Genomic DNA, 19,600 nt, shown 5'->3' with positions numbered 1-19,600 from the left:
TAGTTTACTTAATCGAATGAGTTAAAATAAAATATAGAAAAAAAAATTAAAGTTAAAGATTGATTTATACAGTCAATTTTGAATCCAGACAGCAAAATTGAAGTTAGGGAGCCAGACAGGTCACCTAAAGCTTCTAGAATCGTTGAATTTAGCAAGAAGTGAAAAAACAATGGCCAAATGCGTAGCACGTAGGCATCTCAAACGAAATGGTTATCTATGACTGCTGATCAAGGGTCATTGAAATGAATCTCTGTGGTATATAGATGGTTCGAATCAAGCGTAAGGAGTGAATTGGGTATTTTTGGACCCTCCATACCATTGGTAAAATCACTCACATAAGACATTTTTGCTAACAGTAACGATATGTGGTTCACAGTGTTTGGTAGAAACCTGGTTATAGAGCTCATGAGCAAGTCCAAGTTAACGAGGGATTGTGAATAGTCTCTGAGAGTACTTAGCTAACAGAAAAAAGTAATTATAATATAATTTAGGTCACTAGGGCATATAAGGCAATTATATATTGGACTAGAGCTCTACTGTAGCCACATGAGATGTCATATTTATACCGAATTGAATGTATAGATGAAAAATCAGGCGGAGTCTTACTGGTGAAACACTCCTAGCCTAACAATTCCAAATATTTGTTACCATGTCAGCAAAAAAATCTGAGGAACTTGATGAGATGCCCGGAAACATTAAACTCGATCTCCTGATTGGTCACTACTATGTTAAATATCATGTTAGGAAGTTACGGGGGAAATAATATATTACATTCATCGATTAAAAACATCAATCCACTCAATTGACAAAAAAATGCTATAAGAAAACCTTACCTGCTAAGCCACAAAAGTATGTGAACCATGGTGTCGGTATAATTTTTTTGTCAGGTACAAAATATATTTGCAATTTTTGGTCAGCCATGAGATTTCTGAAAACAAAAAATAAAAATGAATATTAGGTACTTCTAAAACTTTATTTGCACTTCATAGGAGAATTGAAATGTGAAATGTTACACATAATAAGTAATTTAGCAGCTTTTATTATTTAGTAACTTGGAAGATTAAAATTAAGAATTAAGAATGAACTTTAAATAGCTAAAGACACTCCTTTATACATGAGGGCATAGATAAAGGGAAGTGGTTGATATCTGCTTTTGGCGAATCGTTTCAAGTACTTAAGATGGATTTTTAAACTCTTAAGTTCGAGCCCGCGCTGACACTCGCCATGGCATTACGTTCAACTCAACGTTGGCTAGGCGTTGGAAAGCGATCACGGGAGTTTGTGTTTATAAATCACACTTCGTAATCTATTTCACTTATATTTAAGGCGAACGGTAGCACCAGCGCGGATTCAAGCTTAAAAGATTATAAACTGACGTTTAACTATGTTAATTAACTACGCCAGAGTCTAAAGAGTAGTTCAAATTGGATATTGTTCTGTACATATGCTATTCACATCCAATTGAATTCAAATCTGATAATAATAACATCAGATTTTTAAAAACTACTACTCATCCAAATAAAAAAATCTGTTTGTGATTGTAATTAGTTTGGTCCATGTTTTTTTGCCTTACATCATATGTTTTGTTATCCATTCATGAATATTTTATCGCTTTATCAATATGATGGTTTTTGCTGTTACTCAAAATTACTGTAAATTGTTTCATTCATACCGTACCCTTTGTCGATACCAGCGCTACTCTGGAAGGTTTTTCGACTGTTATTTATCATATACGAACTTTTTTCAACTTTTCTCCCATATGAGATACTCCTTCTTAGCTCTACCCTCCATACTATTATTAAATGTTCCAAAAGCCTCAAAAGTTGTTCTCAATTCTAAATATCTACAATTTCTCCTAGATGTTTATTTCTGGTAATATCAAAAGAAAATCGTCATCTTGTAATACTTTGATATAAACCGCAAGCGTGATGTCAGCTTCCCATAAATTTGGAAATACGTGCATTTTTTTTTTTTAATTTACAATACATTCCTGGCTTTGTTAGAATTCGTCCTAAACGAAATATTAAACGAGATTGTGTATAGAATCATTCCTTGCGGCGCTCAAATCAGTTAGAATATAATTATCATTACCGTTGTGGAAGAAAATCGAAATTTCTCATTGAGTTTATGCATAAAATGAAAGTACATGTCTCCGAGAACTCAGGCTGTAATACAGCCGCTTCTATTCGCTATATACTAAATGATACGATCTTCAATGTTTGGCTGTTTTTTTTTCATCTGTTGATATCTCTATTAAACTAGTAAATGAAAAAGTTGAAGACGATATCACTGAAGTATGAAATAATATTGATAACATTATTAGTGAAGCATCAGATATAAAAGCGATTAGCCACCAAAAAAACGGAGACATCTAATGTAATAGTAGATTATTTGATCACTGGATTTAGGCTTTAGAGATGTGTGCTAGGGAATATTGTGAAAAATTTCCAGAGAATAAACTCACTTCTGCATGTTCCTATTATCTCCCAATTGGTAATGATTGACACATACTACCACCTTATAAAATGTTTAATAAAAAGCTATCCAGTCAGATAGCTCAGAATGCCAAATCGAATTAAAACTGTTCTAAGAAATTCAAAGACTATTTTTATATCTGAAGTAGAGAATTTTATTGATATAAACAAAAAAAATGTAGGCTAAACTTAATTTATGAAAATAGATTGTAATATCGTCGTAGCATCATAGCTAAGGTTCTGTACTGAACCCCATAACTTACCGTAGTTTAGTGGACTATCTATAAACAAAGTCAAGTTATTGGGATTGTTGAGTCTGTTTAAGTTATTCAGGATATTTTTGAAAAGGAGCATTGCGAAAAAGGTGGAATGGTAAAATATAGTGAAGACAAAGATTAGTGCTTGCTGATGCAATTTAGTACGGAATCGATAGAGTCAATAGAAATTTGACATCAACGACAAACTTTCTACGGTAATTTTTTTGGAAACATTGCAGTACTCCAAAATTCTTCTACTACAAAAGACTACTGAGTATTTATTAAATTTGCTATTTGCTACCATTTTCCATTTCATTGAAATTGAAAATTTTCCAAAACAATGAATGTTATCAAAGCTCTAAGGTTAATGACCAACATGCGCAGTATAAATTAAAATTGTATAAATGAATTTTATTTCTCGAGCAAAACATAATAAGCTTACGCGAAACCACAATAATTATCGATAAACTATAATCACCAAATAATCAGCGATTGCTAGAAATTATCTTGAGAGTTTCCGTTACAAAAAAAATTATACTATAAATATATTATATGCGAGCTTGCTGCATATTGAGGCTATTTATCAGCAGCACACGACGACTAAATTGATTTTTAGACTGAAGGTTATCTATTAGTTGTTAAATAAAATTTGTCATTACATAAAAAATAAACACAATTTGCTCGTTTGAAACAGATTTTATTATTCAATTTACTCTCCCTAAATTTGCTCCAATACTAGCACCGATTTCCTTATCCTAGCTCAGTTTTGAACCGAAGTGTGGGATTTGCATATTTCCTTAATCTCTTGCTTTGATTTAGAATCATGGTGGGAAATTCTGGTCCATATATAACTATAAAATATTTTTTTTCCTAGAAGTACTTAAATAATATTCGTATACTAGTTTTTTGGCCAGTGCTAGCCAATGCAGCACATATTTCTGTTCTACTTCGACCAAAATATTGCTGAGAGATCTAATGAGATCACTAGGGCTATTACGAAATCTCTCTTGCTTGATAGATTATCTTGCAAAATCATAAAAATTTGTGTGACTTCTTCAGTCTTGGCAATCGCTTCTTCATTTGAGCTGAAGAGTATTTTTTTGAGAAGAGCAAATAACCAGTTGTCCATTGGATGCCAAATCTGGACTATACGGTAAATGAGGAAGTGTAATTCGTTCAATTTAACCACCGTTGCCATCGACTTGTGAATCGGAGCATTGTCTTGGTGTAACAGTGGTTTATTCCTCGACATATGAAGCCGTTTGTTCTTGATTTTTACATTCAAACGATCCAAAAACTCTATGGAGTATTCGCTTTTGATTATCTCTCCCTTTTGGAGATAGTCGGTGAACAATATTCCATGCGTATCCCAAAAAACTGAAGCCATAACCTTCTATAACCTTCCCAAAAGTAACTACACTTAAATACCTCTCAATTTCTTCTGACTAATCGAAATATCATGAATTTCAAAGTTTGCTCATTGATTTTATTTGGTATAGTTGATACATTGTATTAATATCTAACAACAAAGTCGAAAATAATACCCGAAAGCGATTTCTGTCGAAATTTTAAAACAATTGATTCTGCCCTACGATAAAATACTAAGTAGTAAGTTCAAACAGACCTCTAGTTGAATTTATACATACATATTAGATTATATTGTGGGTACTCATTTCAGCTAAAATACTCTAAATTTATGAAATTGTTCTAATTGACTCCTTTTTATGTGGTACTTCATTGTGGATATTCTATTCCTGGTAAGATTCAATCATTCACTAAAAATTGAATGAATGTGCGACAGCACTGTTGTATATGTTCCACAATCTCGCACATTTGACGATAAATTTCACTTGGTTCACCACTTTTTGTGTTTAGGAAACGAAATACAGATTTAATTAGACAAGCGGCGGCATTTTCAATTAATAAAACTTACCATAAGCAAGCACTACAGAGAACACTTCATAACTATCGCGCATGCTCGGAACTGTGATCACAGCACTGCCGTGGATAGAAATAGGAGCAGAACTTACATTGTGGATATACCTTGTATATGCAGAATTTCTAGCTAAGTATACCGATTTAACATTTTATCAATATGATGATTCTTAGTTCGTACGGCGCGGTATATCAAACATCCATTTTTGGCTTCAATTGCCTTCACTCAAATAGCTTTAGGATAACGGAACGCCATTTGTGGTGATGGTACTTTCGCCAGAAAAAATATTAATTTATAAATATTTCTGTTCCATAAAATTATTTCCCCTAAAGACAAGCAGAACTGCAATCGCCTTGCTTTGTTACTTTGATAAATTATAAATTTCTAAGGATAGATCTGTAAATGTATTTTACTTATTTCGCTTCGATTTATGCCTGACATTTCGGAATATGCATCTATTGAATTCAAAGTAACTTAAATACCGCCATCATTTTAAGCTTTTATATATTTCTATATATAATGAATGCTTCTTGTAAGAAATCTCTTGAGCTGAAACCAAGCAGTAGTTTTGTTCAGTGTAGTATTTGGATACCTTTCACTGAACTGAATCACAAATTTTTTTGTTCTAATTTTAACAATGTATTTAAAGAAAGTTTAAGAATAATGAAGAAGTAATTGATATATTATTTTAACTGATTACAATTCCGATGAATACAATTATGTTTCTCTTTGTGACAAATATTAGTACATGATTTGTAAGATAATGATAAAAAATTTATAAACCAATGTTGAACCAAAACAACTTATATCAATAACTTTTTGTCAAATTTGTCACATAAAAGGCACTTTACTGCAGAGAAAAGTATGTAAATTTCCAAATACTCAATTTTCAAAACTAAAATTTTGTCTTTAACCAAGTGGAGCTAGATTCTAAAGTATCTTTCACACGAGAGGTTTCACGGACGCGGGGACACAGTATATGGTGATTGTATTTTGGGTCCAACAATAAAGAGTTTGAGAAAATTTGTAGTAGACATTTAGTATCTACAGTTGAAAATTTAAATGGTTTATCAGCTGTAAATAGTTTCATTTTTATATAGATATGTGTTTTGTGGTAATCAAGAACTGACTCCATATATCGATTATGTATTCAATTGGAATTTTCACCATAGCTAAGCTTGTAATATGTAACAGCAATAGCAAAAAATAGAATCCGTACTGTACCTGTCAAACTCTCACTAAATTAGATGAACCTCCAAAAATATTTTTCGACTGTTTCCTAACTTCTAAAAGTATGTTACTGATATTATAATTTTACGCCCACTGTAAAAATGTCACAGCTGCCGAAAAACTATAAATCGAACCACTCGCAATCAGCTCCCGTTTCTTAATATCTGATAAATTTCTCCAAATATCGATAGCGAATTATATAATATATGGTGACCTAAGATAAACGAAACTGTATATCAATATAGTCAACATAAATTTCTGTTCTATGCGATCTAAAATAAAATAGCTCATTTTTAGAGCTAGAACGACTTATCAAGTGACAGTAGCCGACACTTTTGTCCAATCACAGTTTTACCATTTAGGGTTGTATCCAGAAAAAGTTATGAGCTATGAAGGTGGTTGATCTTACGTGAATCTTTCAGAACAGCATAATAAATGTCAACAATGCTATCTACGAAAGTTATTAAAAAAGTTTCCGATCTATCAAAGAAACAACTAACTAAACTAAACTAAGAAGAAAAGGAGTTGATACTTTCTAGTAACCCAATGATTTCTTGCCAGAGAGGCTCTATATATGGTAAAAGTATGTAGCCTCAAAGCCAAAGTAATGCAACAGATTTGAGTGATATGGAATGATGGAGTTTAGTCGTGAAATTAAATGCTGTAAAGAGTCGTATAAAGAAGAATATGCAGATAGATCATTTACATAACAATGTTAAAAAATTTCATCATCCCCTTTTTTGAAAATCGACGTGTCACTGTTCGATAAGCAGTTGGAAGATACTAGTTTCTCATTCAATGTAGTTCATAATATACCTACTGCCCAACTTAACGTTAAAAAAATGGTCTGCTTGATAGGTACGACGAATGTTAACATATGTAGACAAGTCAAAGAAAACTTTCTTATAAGATTAATAACAATGAGTTTAAATTAATTATAATCTAAAAAGCAATATGCAGAGTACGGAATGGATAACATTGAGGTTCATCACCTCTATCAAGGAAGGTCGTAACCGAATTCAATGTTTTTATTTATTTATTTGAATTCACTTCCACTTCAAATGTCAAGAATCATGTGAAAAATATCCAAAAAGTTCTGCATAAGACATTTTAGGTTGATTCATTCAATATAGAGGAGGAAAATTGAGTTTATTCGCTTCAGCAACTGGTGAATATACGAATGGAACTCGACGGCCTAGTCATTCTAGACAATCAATTTTATTCTTCACAATTTTGGGAAGGTATTTCATTATGCTGGAAACATGTATTGTATTTTTGGCAATAACATTGCAACAGCTATAGCTCAGGCAGGCTTACAATTAGTTGAGCATCCTCTACGTTCTCTACTTATTGAAAATATTTCTTGTAAGACTATTTGTTTCTGCTATCAAAAGAGACCTAAGATCAAGGAGATTTATCAAAGAAAAAATGATATCTTTGATATGGTTACCATATTCTAGAAATCTGTAGTTTTATTCTGATTGATTACTAGGCGCATGACTGAAGAATTAACACAAGGATATTATCACACTTTGAAAATATTGGCAAGGCCCATACCGTTACGCACGATTCTCTTTGGACAAATATGAGAAAACATCCGCCGAAACCTGGCTAAATGGACAAATGGAAGATCTGAGCTACTTAAAACGTTCTAAAAACTAAGTTCTACATACTGGTAAATGCCTTATTGCCTCATTTATTATGTCGAACAGTATTCCTCCCAATCTTCTGCAATATTTCTTTTCCGTGATAAATATTTCTTCACCCTGAACTGAGTCGAAGCACAATATGGAAACTTTTAAAATAAATAGGTTTTTGCTGGAAAAAGTTCCAGGCGAGATAAAACTGATACAAGTCAGAGACTGGCTTTTTCAAATAGTTTATCTACTGGTTTAAATCCACTCATAGAAAAGGGGCGCAGACTGATAATAGTACATACACATCGGCAGTTTAAACAGATTTTTTAAAGGTGGTTTATTGATTCTATTGAATCTACTCGTGCATGTGACATGAACGTTGATGTTTTCAATGAATGATTCGATGAAATTATAGATCGTCTTCCTTAGTACTGTATAATAATATAATAGATAACGCAAGTAATAAATCCAGACTATTCAAAAAATTGCCCACAACCAAGTGGTTAGAAAATGATTTACAGAATTGGCCAATTTCGAAGAATACTAAGTTCTATTCTGGTTCTATGAGAAAATAATTGTGTTTCCTTAATAAATTTATGAAATTACAAAAAATCGTGGAACGGTGATGGTTAGATCTCTACCATATCATTGCGAACTAAGCCCGATTAAAGTAAAAATAAAATACATTATCAGAATCAAAATATAGTCGAAATGAAAACTATTTATACAGCAGAAATCATTTATTTTTTGCTTATAAAATGTATAAAAGAAAATTTTTTTATTTACAAATAAATATTTCTCTATCAACGCTGAGAACACAGTAAAATAAGTACATAATCTTAAAAATATAATCCTTTATGTTTCATTTATTAGTCAAGAATTAGGTTTTTGAATGAAGGACTAGACTAAAAATTTTCAACTACCACGATATATTTGTACAGTTAAGAAATATATAGTAATAAAGCTACAGAAATATACTGAACTATAACAGCAATTCATAGTCAAAAATCAATTTGCTAGTATAAAAAATGGGTACTTTAGGTAAGTTCAACGCATAAAAATTTCAAGTTTTATAGGATCAAATGAAAACGCAATTAGTTTAAAGCTAGTTAGACCTATCAGCGGATCAACAGTGGAATTGATAAAAACATTAGAAAAACGGTTCACTTTTAAGATATTGAAGATGCTGGTCATCCTAGGGTATTAAAAATGAAATTTGATGTTTTATTAGCCGTTAAGAGTAAACCTTATAATACTGCAAGCCAAATTGCTGCGGAACAAGCATATTTCAACAGTCAACGTTTTCTAAAGCAAAAAGTACCTACCTACCGTACACAATTTAATTACGTCAAGAAGTCGATGCCGATTGACGTGTGCAGTTTCGTGATATTTTGTAGGATTTATCTAACCGTAATCCATTTCTTTAAACAAACTATGTTTTCTAATGCTTCACATCTGCAGTGAATGGTCAAAATTGCAGATACTTGAGTAAGGATAATACTCATTAGATGATTGAAGGTCACATGAAATTGATCGGTGTTTAGGTACGATTAAACAATGACACAATTATAGGTTAGTTGTTCTAGTTACTCCGATATATTTTCAAATGCCAACAATTCTAACTTATCGGATGATAATATCCAAATACAACAGGATGATCTATCCCCGAATTAAGTGAGTTTTTAAAACCAGTGTTTTCATTACAGGTAGATTTTGAAACGAGAACTAATGGGGTAGCCCTCAAGATATATAAATATAAGCATTACTCAGTTAAGTATGATACTATCCTGATTCATAATTTAATTAAAAAATCAAAGGTAACGTCATCGTGACTAAAGTAATGTCAAACAAAACCTACAGATTTTTATCTAAATTGAATTGCTAGTAAAAAAAATGAATAATTCATCAACGCTCTGTATAGAAAAAAATCCCAAATTAAAATAAACATTAGTATAACGTGACTATTGGTCGATGGCAAAAATGAAATTCCTTTGTCCTTTAAACGCCAGGAACGTGATGTTTGACAGTAAGCGAATTGTCAACTGTATTTCAGGGAGTTCCTATGTCTTTGAATGCTTTTAGGGTATTAAAAACAGTGCACGCGGTAGATGAACGGCCATCTAGCTTACGAACCGGTAACCAAGAAACAATAACCTTCCTACTATTATTTGATAATTTTTAAGATCGAGTTCTTATCTATAACTAGTAGTTTCATGGAAGGAACAAAACATTTCTAATCATTTAGCGGCCATGATTTTATAATCGACCTTAACAACAATCGTATCTAACTTTTAGTGGCAGTAATAAAAATACTTAATTGCAGCCTTGTAAAATTTTCTGAATTTCGGAGAAAGTTTTGCCCTTAGTTTCTGGTATGGTTAGATATAAACATATGAATCCCAAAAAAGAGGAAATACTGCATATAAAAAAACACCAATGTGTTCCAATACTTTCGGAGAGCAATGGAAAACTAAAAGTTATTAAAGATACGAGCAATTCGTCGAAAATCAAAGTACAAGCTATACCTTGCGCCCTTAAATCGTCTGGAAAAATTTCTCCAACAAAAGCCATAGGTACATTTCCAAGACCTATAGCGTACATAATAACATATAGAATGACACATAGAACGGCTACCCAATGAATATTTTCGACTAAAGAAGAGTTTATAGATTTTAAGTAGAAATAAATACCTAGAAACAACATGGGAAACATGCAACATATTGATGAAATTAAAAGCAGTAATCTTCTTCCATATTTATCGATAAAATTGGTAGCGACTAAAAACGTCACCATCTTAACCAATCCCACTATTATACCGACAGTATCTCCGGATAAACCAGTACCAGCTTCATTGAAAATCACACTTATATAAGCTAGAATTATAGATATACCAGATAATTGTTCAACTAAAAATACCTCAAGACTGAGAAAAAATCCTCTTTTCGTGGCACGATTTCTGAAAATATCAAAAATATTTCTCTTTCTAGCCGTAGCGGTATTTCTTATAACATCTTTTATCTTTTTAACGTCTTCTTCTATATCTTCATCGGTTTTTGTTCTTCTCAAATTTTGCAAAGAAATAATCGCTTCAGGTATTCTATTTTTAGAAACTAAATAAACGGGCGATTCAGGTAGGAAACAAGTGAAAATTAAATGTAGAATGGGAGGTATTGCGCATATCAATGTGAATACTCTCACACTACAAAACGAACCGAATATAAAAGCACCCAAAAGTCCAATAGGAACTTGCATTGCCATTAAGCAACCTAACTTTCCTCTATCATTTTCTTCTGCTATTTCACTGTTATAAATAGAAACACATAATAAAGCTCCACTAGCACTTGCACCAGTTATTGTCAAAGTAATGCAAAGTAGATATATATTCGTAGTAAATGCTGTTATTGTTAAACTAAAAACCAATATTGTAGCAACCAATCTTAAAGCTATCGCCCTTCCTAATGTATCTGCTATCTTCGCCCATACTAAGTAAGAAGCCGCGGTACCAATTAAAGGAAGAGAAACTACTAGGGATGTTTCAATAGTTGTTATTTGCGCACCCAAAGGATTAATATTGGTATCGTTGGAATGTAGCTTAGACAATACAGGAGAGCTCCAACCAATACTCAAACCGAACGAAGTCACCAACAGACCAGCTGAAAATAATATGAAAGTATTAGATTTTGTATCCAGTTTGAAAATTATATTGTTTAAATTATATTTTGAAACAACCAAGGCTCATAGTTATTTATTATACATGAGAAAAAAGTTCGTATAATACACATTTTGATTTTAAAATTGTGAACTCAGTAGTTGTTTAGAAGTTATTCCTCCACTGGAATTAATAGAAGTATTCAAAGTTGTAATGTATCTTCGGGCTCACCAATGATGGTTAACTTTATTGTATTAAATCATCAAAACTACTTTGAAATAAAGTATTTATTAAATAATAAAATAAGTAGTTATACGTGGTTTCAATAATCCGTATATCATACTCGAACGAACGCCAGAATATCAAGACATCTGTCTGTTTACAGACCGCTCTTAAATAAAGAAAAATCCTATTGTATGAAAGGTTATAATTATATATAAGTATGATCGATCGAGTCAAAGTCAAGTGCGAAATTTGATACCTCAATGGCACTCCAGTGTCCAAGTACACTCGGAGTCAATCATCTATGATTTGGGTCCCCATTAAGATAGTGTATCATAAATATTAATGAATACAATGAACCTTGAATTCAAGTAGCTAAATTTATTATTCATCGCAGTCACATTAATATAAAATAGTAAATTGGTTATCCGAGAGGATACGTTAATTGAGGGTAAAAATAAGGGAACCTTATCCTTCAACTAAATGAATAAAAGATTTAATTATTCAATGATTAAAAGTATGTTATGATTCAATAATAATGTAGACTTTTCATATTTCAAACTAATTGCATTTTTAAATCAAAATAGAAAAGGTTACAAGTCCAAGAAAGCTACGATTTTCAAGTGTATACAAATTAGTGATTTTTCAAGTAATGCTTCCGATGGAGTCTATTCAATGGTCAAGGTTGTTGAATTTGGGATTGCAGAAGCTTATCCTATTTGTGAAATCAATCAGGTGATATTAGATGATATTAAAGATTCGGAAGAACGTGAAACTTAAGGAAACAAATAATGATGTAAACAGAAGTTTTGTAGCTATAGAAAAATATGTTGAATTTTACCAAATGTACATATATCCCGTCGTCCAGCAGCAGCAAAAGATAGCCGCCTATTTTATGCATATCTCAATGGAAAATGTATCAATCAGATTGTGTGGATTAAAACCAGTTTTATAAGATTCCCGAGACAGTAGCTAATTATCTTCAAATTGAAAATACTTATTCATATAGTCATATAAAGGTCATCAACGGTCTAAAGGTTATGTTGAAGAATCGGTAGCATACAATAAAGAAATAAAGTGTTTAGCACGTGTGGCAGTGCTGAAATAACAACGGATTTACAACCAAGTACAAGTGACGTCAGGAAGAAATATAATTCCAGTAGTGCCGTACCGAATAGTTTAAAGAACGTGTCATTCAAGCAATGCACATTTTATAATTGTACTTTAGATATAAAGGAAATATTCATTATACTTTATTGTATAGTGAAATATTCTAAAATCAAATACAGAAATTTGTCAATAAAGACAATTTTTTGTCACCACAGAAAAAATTTTATTCGTTTAAATTAATCGACGGAATCCACAGTTCAAACTATAAATAAAGAAAGAAGAGGAGTTTTAGTAGCCTCATGAAGGACTCCACATAATAATATGGTGAAAGTATGTAAAGTTCTTCATGACTTGAATAATTTTGTTATTTTCCTATCTAAATTCAATACTGTGCTGAGTGTTCTAAACGAGTCTTTGATTTATTAAGTGAAATGATTTAATAAATAATCAAATTAAGTTTAATACCTGCCAAACTGTATAAATATGTGAACCAAGATACTTTGTACCATACTTTTTGAGTTACTAAATTAATTTTTGAGAATTCCACTTGTATTTGGACTGGATTGCATTCCATTGCACCACGTATAGGCAAATTATTTTTGTTTCTTATCTGAAACAGAAAGCATATCATTGAATCAACAGTTTTTAGGTGAAAATAAAATTTATAGTTATATATAAAAACTTTCATTTATTTTTTGAAATCTATTCTCTCATCTCATCAAACCTCGTACTTATTGTCTACAATTTACTGCCAGAAAAAGACTTCGAACACTGGAAGATTCGCATTAGAAGGTGCTAAACAGATAAGCAATCTCACAGAAAATAGAAAATAACTAATAAGAACGAATAACCAGTTGAAGTATCTGAGAATTGTTGGTGATTCAACAGCATAGGGTTGGATTGAGAGTGGAAAAAAAATAAGAAAAGAAAACGATATTAGTGAGCTCTGGGCGAGCTCAATTGAAACTTTTTACATACAAGAGTAAAATAAACAGAAGTATACAAGAGAAATAGTAAAACAAACGAGAACTGGAAGAAAAACGAAGATAAGGAAATTACATTGGAGGGTAACTTGGAGTATAGGAAGACATATTATTTAATCTACAGACAAAAAATAAAGAAGAATTGGAAACATAATACGAACAAATGAAGAATGACTATGATAATAAATAATTTCTATAGAGAAGTACGAGCGTTGTCCCAAAAGTACCTGACAAACGTAACACAAAAATTTTTTAAAAGAATATATTTATTTTTCAACGCAATCTCCTTTCAACTCCATACACTTTTCCCAGCGATGTTCAAAAAGTTCTATACCATTTTTATAATAAGAATTGTCAAGCTCCTCAAAATAGTCATTAACTGCCGACATCACCACTTCATTGTTAAAAAATCTTTGACCGACGAGTCATTTTTTCAACTCTGGAAACAGAAAATAATTCAAGGAGGTTAAATCTGGCGAATAGGATGCATGAGATAGCAATTCAAACTTTAATTCATTAATTTTGGCCAAGGAAATAACGGATTTGTGAGCTGATGCATTATATTGATGAAATAACACTTTCTTCTTAGCCAAATACGGCCATTTTTTCTTGATTTCTTAGTTCAAACGTTGCAATAAGTTTACATAATATTCGCCGCTAATAGTTTTTCTTTTTACAAGATAAACAATGAAAATTATCCCACGCGCAACCCAAAAAAACGACGCAAAGATCTTGCCTGCAAATGGAACGATCTTTGCCTTCTTTGGAGCCGGTTTTCCCTTTTCATTCGATGATTTGTCGTTAATTTGTGAAGTGAAAAGCAGTGGAATATTATGCACAATATAACTACGTACAGAAGGAATCTTCAAGGGAATAGGTTTATACATGAAATTTAAAAAACACTTACTTGAGCACTGTTACCTTCGGAACGCTAAATTCATCACAAATTTAACACAATAAAGAGAAACTAATCAAGTAATTCTTTTATATAGTTATCTAAAAGGATATATCAGTGGTTGGTAATTTTACAATACGCTACAAATCAGGTAAACTCAAATATTAATACGGTTTTCCGGCTTTCGACCTCAGAATCCCATATTATTTGTATACAATGAAACATTATATACAGTGTCTTTACTCATTAATCCTAAATATTTCAATGGGCTCTTCGTCTTCGTCGTCGAGAAATTCTTATAATCATGTTTGATAAGTCTTGTAGTTAATGAGATACAAGGTGTCGAATTGCTTTATTATTTTATTAGGAGCAACAACATGTTTTCAACATAAAAGAAACATTGTACTTTTCAGAGCAAATGTTCAAAATCTGCACATCCAGCCAATGGATTGCCAAATTGTCGAAGATTGTCAAAGATACCAGAATTATTACGAATACCATTACGTATGATATGATTTTGAAGATCTTTTGAATTTAATATCGAGGTTGTGTAAATGAACTATTTTAGATATCTCCACACACAAAAACTCAGAGTATTGTGTACAGATAACCTAGGAGGCCATGGGTGTGGAGATCTTCGTCCAATCCAGTAATCTGTAAAAACGTTATTCCAAAGCTCGCATACCATCACTGAAAAATATGGAGGAACACAGTGATGCATGAATTAAAAGGTACATCTTCCAAAAGAACTGAAAGTCCATTCTGGAAAATAAAGATATTTCTGACCTGTCAACCGTACAGGAAGAAAAAATGATCCTATTAAATCATCTTCGAAGATGCCAAGCCAAACATTTATCGAAAAGAACCGTGCTATAACTGTTGTATGTGGATTTACATCAGCCCGTATGTGGTCATTATTTTAAAATTCATAATGCCATGTCTTAAAAAGTTAAATCCATCCGTTTCCGAATTTATTAAAAATCCATTCGCGATATGGTGTACAGAGCGGAAGGTCAGTGGGTAGCAAATGTTGAACACGTTTCAATTTTAGCAAATTTATTTCCTGACCCAAGAACCGCTCAAATTATAGATAGCTATAGCGTAATGAAGTGCCACCACATTATTAGTACAATGTCCTGCAGTACCTTAATGTAAAACGTCCCAATCGATGAATAGCAAGGTGAGGATCGAGGGCAATCTGATGTTCCATTCCATTCCATTAGATTTCTTTCTATACAGATATATGAAGGGCATTTTGTACAGGACGGAACCTCTGATTTCTTAAAAGAAAAATGTTTGATCAAACCAGATATATTGGAATAGGTTAGAAGACAATTATTCATGATTAGGATGTTTTAAGTCGTTCGCAGTCTACATTTTGAACATCTTTCTCATTGATATTCAAAGCACTTCCTAGTACAGGGAATTTTTGTGATCATATGATTACATTTTATTCTATCTTAATTATTGCAGTAAACTTCAAAGTGATAGCATTTTTAAATAGAGACGATATATCACATATTTGCTTTCTATTGTATAGCTTTTCATCAACAATTTTGCGCCCCTGAAAGAAACCCACCCCGTTTTCCTCGTTTCCAGACCTGTATGTAAGATACTATTGACGTCTATTGATGTCGATTCACGTCAATTATAGTTATTTGACCAATGAAATCAATGGGATCACATTTTGGTTAATCCAATTGATTTTTTCCTAAAAATGCCCAAAATTTCTTTAGTTCTGACAAAACGAAAATATTGCTGCTTTAGACGGACGAAACGCTAATAATATCGTTGACTAGATTCAAATATCTTTATTAATGCGACAAAAGGAAATATAACTTCAAAAATAATAAAAATGATACCACAGAATATATGTTTATCTAATAACTAAGGGGATGATGAATGAACAATGAATCAATCGACATAATCTTTGACAACTCCAGATTCAAAATCTACACGCATGGAATTGGTTGGAAACATATTGAACAGATTGGGTGAAAAGACAGTTCTAAAATTCAGTTCCTAATTTCTCCTCTTATATCCTTTCGTTCAATACCCTCAACTGTTTTTTTATTGAAGTCACATTCCTTATCAATCACGAAGAAACTTCGTCAAATATCCTAAATTATTTGCAGCATTAAATTTTGTTTGAGATAATCCCATAAAAAGTAATCAAGAGAGGCTGAGTCAGGGTATATAGCAAGCCAAAACAGATTAGAATATCTGTGGATAAATTTTCTATGGAAACTATGTTCAAGATATTTAAGTTAGGCAGTATCATGTTATTGATACCAAATATATTGATGTTCTAGTTAGATTTGTTCATGGGAGTCCTTAGACCTCTTGAGACAATGTTATGACAAAAGAAATCAACTGAACAAAAATGACTCACTATAAAAAAAATTATATCTCTTGTAAACTCATCAAATAGTTTGGATATGTTCAAATGAACAATAAGATGACAAATAAGGGAGAAAATTTAAAGAATGAAGGTACAATAATGTTTGGAATAGCTGTTGTTTGATGAGGAAATACAACAAAAAATTACGTGTATTGTGACTATTGTGAAAACATGAACGCAGCAGTTTTGGAAAATTCATAGATATATAGTTGAACTGTACATAATTACAATGAATAAAGAGTGGCTACCTAAAATTATTTCTTGTTAGAAAATAACACTATTGATTGTTTTCATGATGATGTGGGAGAAGCTACTAACGAAGCTACATAAATTCATATTTTTGGATTTCTAAAACGATTGAAAGCTCTTTCGAAGTAAATGCAGACAGTAGGACATGCTGGAAAACACAGTAAAACTAAGTAAATTGAGGTGATCTTAATTCAGAACAAAAATTTCAAACTTTTTTCTGCTAGCTTCTGATTTAGATAATATCTTATCGATGTTATTTTTCAAAATTTCTGGATATATCTCTTTGTTACTATTGATATATTGAATTTTAAACTATTAGACTATGAGGAAATAGTGACAAAACAGAATAATAATATTTGATTAACCAAATAATTTTAACATACTATTTGGATACTACTAACCTTGCTCTAGTTTTTGTTCACTAAACTAAATATTTTTCATGAAAGTAGAAGGTGTATACATTACAATAATAAGAATGTTAAGTTTACACTAAAACAAATTATCTAATTTGTAGCAATAATGTTTTGTAAATCAAGAACAAACCTGAATTTGTATTCGTATATTAGAATTTGTCAATATAAGACTGCTAACCCAAATATTATTGTTTAGATCAGCAGTTTTCTATAATAAATTTATAAATTTATTTTTATATAGGTGGTTGCAAATAAATTGATGTCGATTAAGCAAAACAGAGAAGTTTTGTTAGCGCTCACTGTAATTGGTATTTTCTTGCTTCAGAAAATAATTGTTGGATGAGTAATTTCCTCATCGCTCTATCAATACTCCTTTATTAATTCTCCTCTTCTTAATGAATTTCAGTTTTTACATATCCAGTGTGCAAAGACAAATGGAATAATTTTATTATGTACGAGAATTACTACTTAAGCTTTGAAATAGACAAATAAAATCATATATTTATATTATACTATATTTATATTTATAATAATTTATAATTGGAACCAATTGATATAGAAGCGGAAATAAGAAGAAATAATTGGATACCAAACAAGGACTGTACGACGTTTTTATTTGATCTGATGTGTGAGAGCTCGCATTGTTGTGGGTGGAGATTGATTCGTCTTCTGCGATTATTTTCTTATTTTTTTGTACACTTCTAACAGATAAATACTTTTTTATCATTCAGAATTGACCATTCTATATTGCCCTAATGGAATGGTGGCGACTTGCCGAGTTATTCCGAAAAAACAGGAGACCATTTGCTTCGAAGTGCTTCGTACGCGAACAACTTTTGTTGAATTTGGCTCGTCATAAAAGACCCATACAATCGATTGTTGTTTCTTTTGAATAGTCATACTTATACCACTGAAATTTGGAGACTGGAAATAAGAAGTTGTGAAGTTTTCTACTAATACTGATAGTTAAACGCATATCATCTCAAAATAATTGTAACCAATAATTTTAATTAGATCCCGATTGCGAATCAAGCGACACCTATTTATTAAAGCTAGAGCTATGAACAAATGAATCAGTTGATACTAACATTCTAAAATCAGGTTCTGCCTCTGGTTAGTTTTCAAATGTTGTTTGAAAGAATACAAAACATATACAATGTAACAATTTAATTATCAACATGAATGCTAGAGGGCGTTGTTTCATATGTGCCGTCCACCATTTTCTATAACATGAAATCAGTAGCTGACGAGTGGATGGACAGCAGTTCCAATTTCCGCCATTGGAATGTTGTGGTAAAAATTACAGGTATCACTTTCATATCGCGAAAAGCTCATGAATACACCACTTTTGGAAAATTTTCAGGTTTAATGACTCCTTAAAATATAAATTTAGATTCGGATGAAAAAGAAAATTCCACCTTTAGTAAACAAGCAAACGAAATTTATATATACCAATAGAGCTCGAAAATATTATAGACAGATTCGAACTAATACAAAAAAATACAATACGAACTCTTGTACAGAAAGGATTAGTCTAGCTCTCGCAAATTGTGTGAAAGAAACTCTTGACTTCCACTAGCTACCTATCACCCAAATCTCAAACTTTAAGAAAATTATCTTTAAACAAATCCAAAATCAAACTTCTCCTGGTAATAGTATATACTGATCTAACCTACCCCTCGCTACACTCTCCATTGAAGGAAAAAACACCACTTACATAGAAAAAATAGAAACAAAATACGATGCTGTAAATAAAGAACTTGCACATAAATGGCTTCTCTTCTCCGAAACTTTCGTACCAAATAGAACAGAATATATATAAAATGAAAGCATATAGCAAATAATAATGAAAGACCCCTTACTTGCAATTGACAAATACCAAATTCTAAAATATGAATTAGAACGGCTGTGTCAATTTAGCACTGAACAGATATTTCAATTTGTCGACAATATAGGGCTAGTTGAACATTTTGATAGCATTTTCACAACTATTATTATTTGTACTTATTTCACTACTTTTATTGAATATTGATTTTGATTTCAACACCGACTTGGCGGTCACGAACCCAGCCAGCTTCCCTCATTTCCAGATATGTATGTAAGACCATTCTATTGACTTCTATTGATGTCGATTCAATGGAATT

General features: G+C 31.7%; 1 protein-coding gene across 3 annotated transcripts; it reads right to left on the bottom strand.

The window, feature by feature from the left end:
* Positions 1 to 8,255: 8,255 nt before the first annotated feature.
* Positions 8,256 to 17,606, bottom strand: LOC130445729 (facilitated trehalose transporter Tret1-like). Of its 3 annotated transcripts, XM_056781564.1 has the most exons (4): positions 17,445 to 17,582; positions 15,539 to 15,673; positions 12,981 to 13,125; positions 8,256 to 11,187 (listed from the first exon to the last, which is right to left on the bottom strand). In XM_056781564.1, exons 2-4 carry the CDS (start codon positions 15,611 to 15,613, stop codon positions 9,848 to 9,850), a joined length of 1,560 nt encoding a protein of 519 aa, XP_056637542.1. In that variant the 5' UTR covers positions 15,614 to 15,673; positions 17,445 to 17,582; the 3' UTR covers positions 8,256 to 9,847. The 3 variants fall into 3 exon arrangements, with proteins under 3 accessions (XP_056637542.1, XP_056637543.1, XP_056637544.1); XM_056781565.1 differs by lacking the exon at positions 15,539 to 15,673 and having other exon boundaries at positions 17,445 to 17,606; XM_056781566.1 differs by lacking the exons at positions 15,539 to 15,673; positions 17,445 to 17,582 and adding an exon at positions 14,406 to 14,438.
* Between the last annotated feature and the right edge of the window lie 1,994 nt (positions 17,607 to 19,600).

This window comes from Diorhabda sublineata, chromosome 6 (assembly GCF_026230105.1).
Source record: "Diorhabda sublineata isolate icDioSubl1.1 chromosome 6, icDioSubl1.1, whole genome shotgun sequence".
Taxonomy (NCBI): domain Eukaryota; kingdom Metazoa; phylum Arthropoda; class Insecta; order Coleoptera; family Chrysomelidae; genus Diorhabda; species Diorhabda sublineata.
The sequence above is the reverse complement of the archived record's forward strand: the minus strand, read 5'-3'. Positions and strand labels throughout refer to the sequence as shown.

Excerpts from the sequence above, each read along its gene's own strand:
- LOC130445729 (XM_056781564.1), bottom strand. The coding sequence starts at position 15,613 with ATGGAATGGAATGGAACATCAGATTGCCCTCGATCCTCACCTTGCTAT. Across the intron at positions 13,126-15,538 it reads TTGGGACGTTTTACATTAAG|ATAAGAAACAAAAATAATTT; the intron begins GTACTGCAGGAC and ends TTTCTGTTTCAG. Across the intron at positions 11,188-12,980 it reads ATATTTATACAGTTTGGCAG|CTGGTCTGTTGGTGACTTCG; the intron begins GTATTAAACTTA and ends TATTATTTTCAG.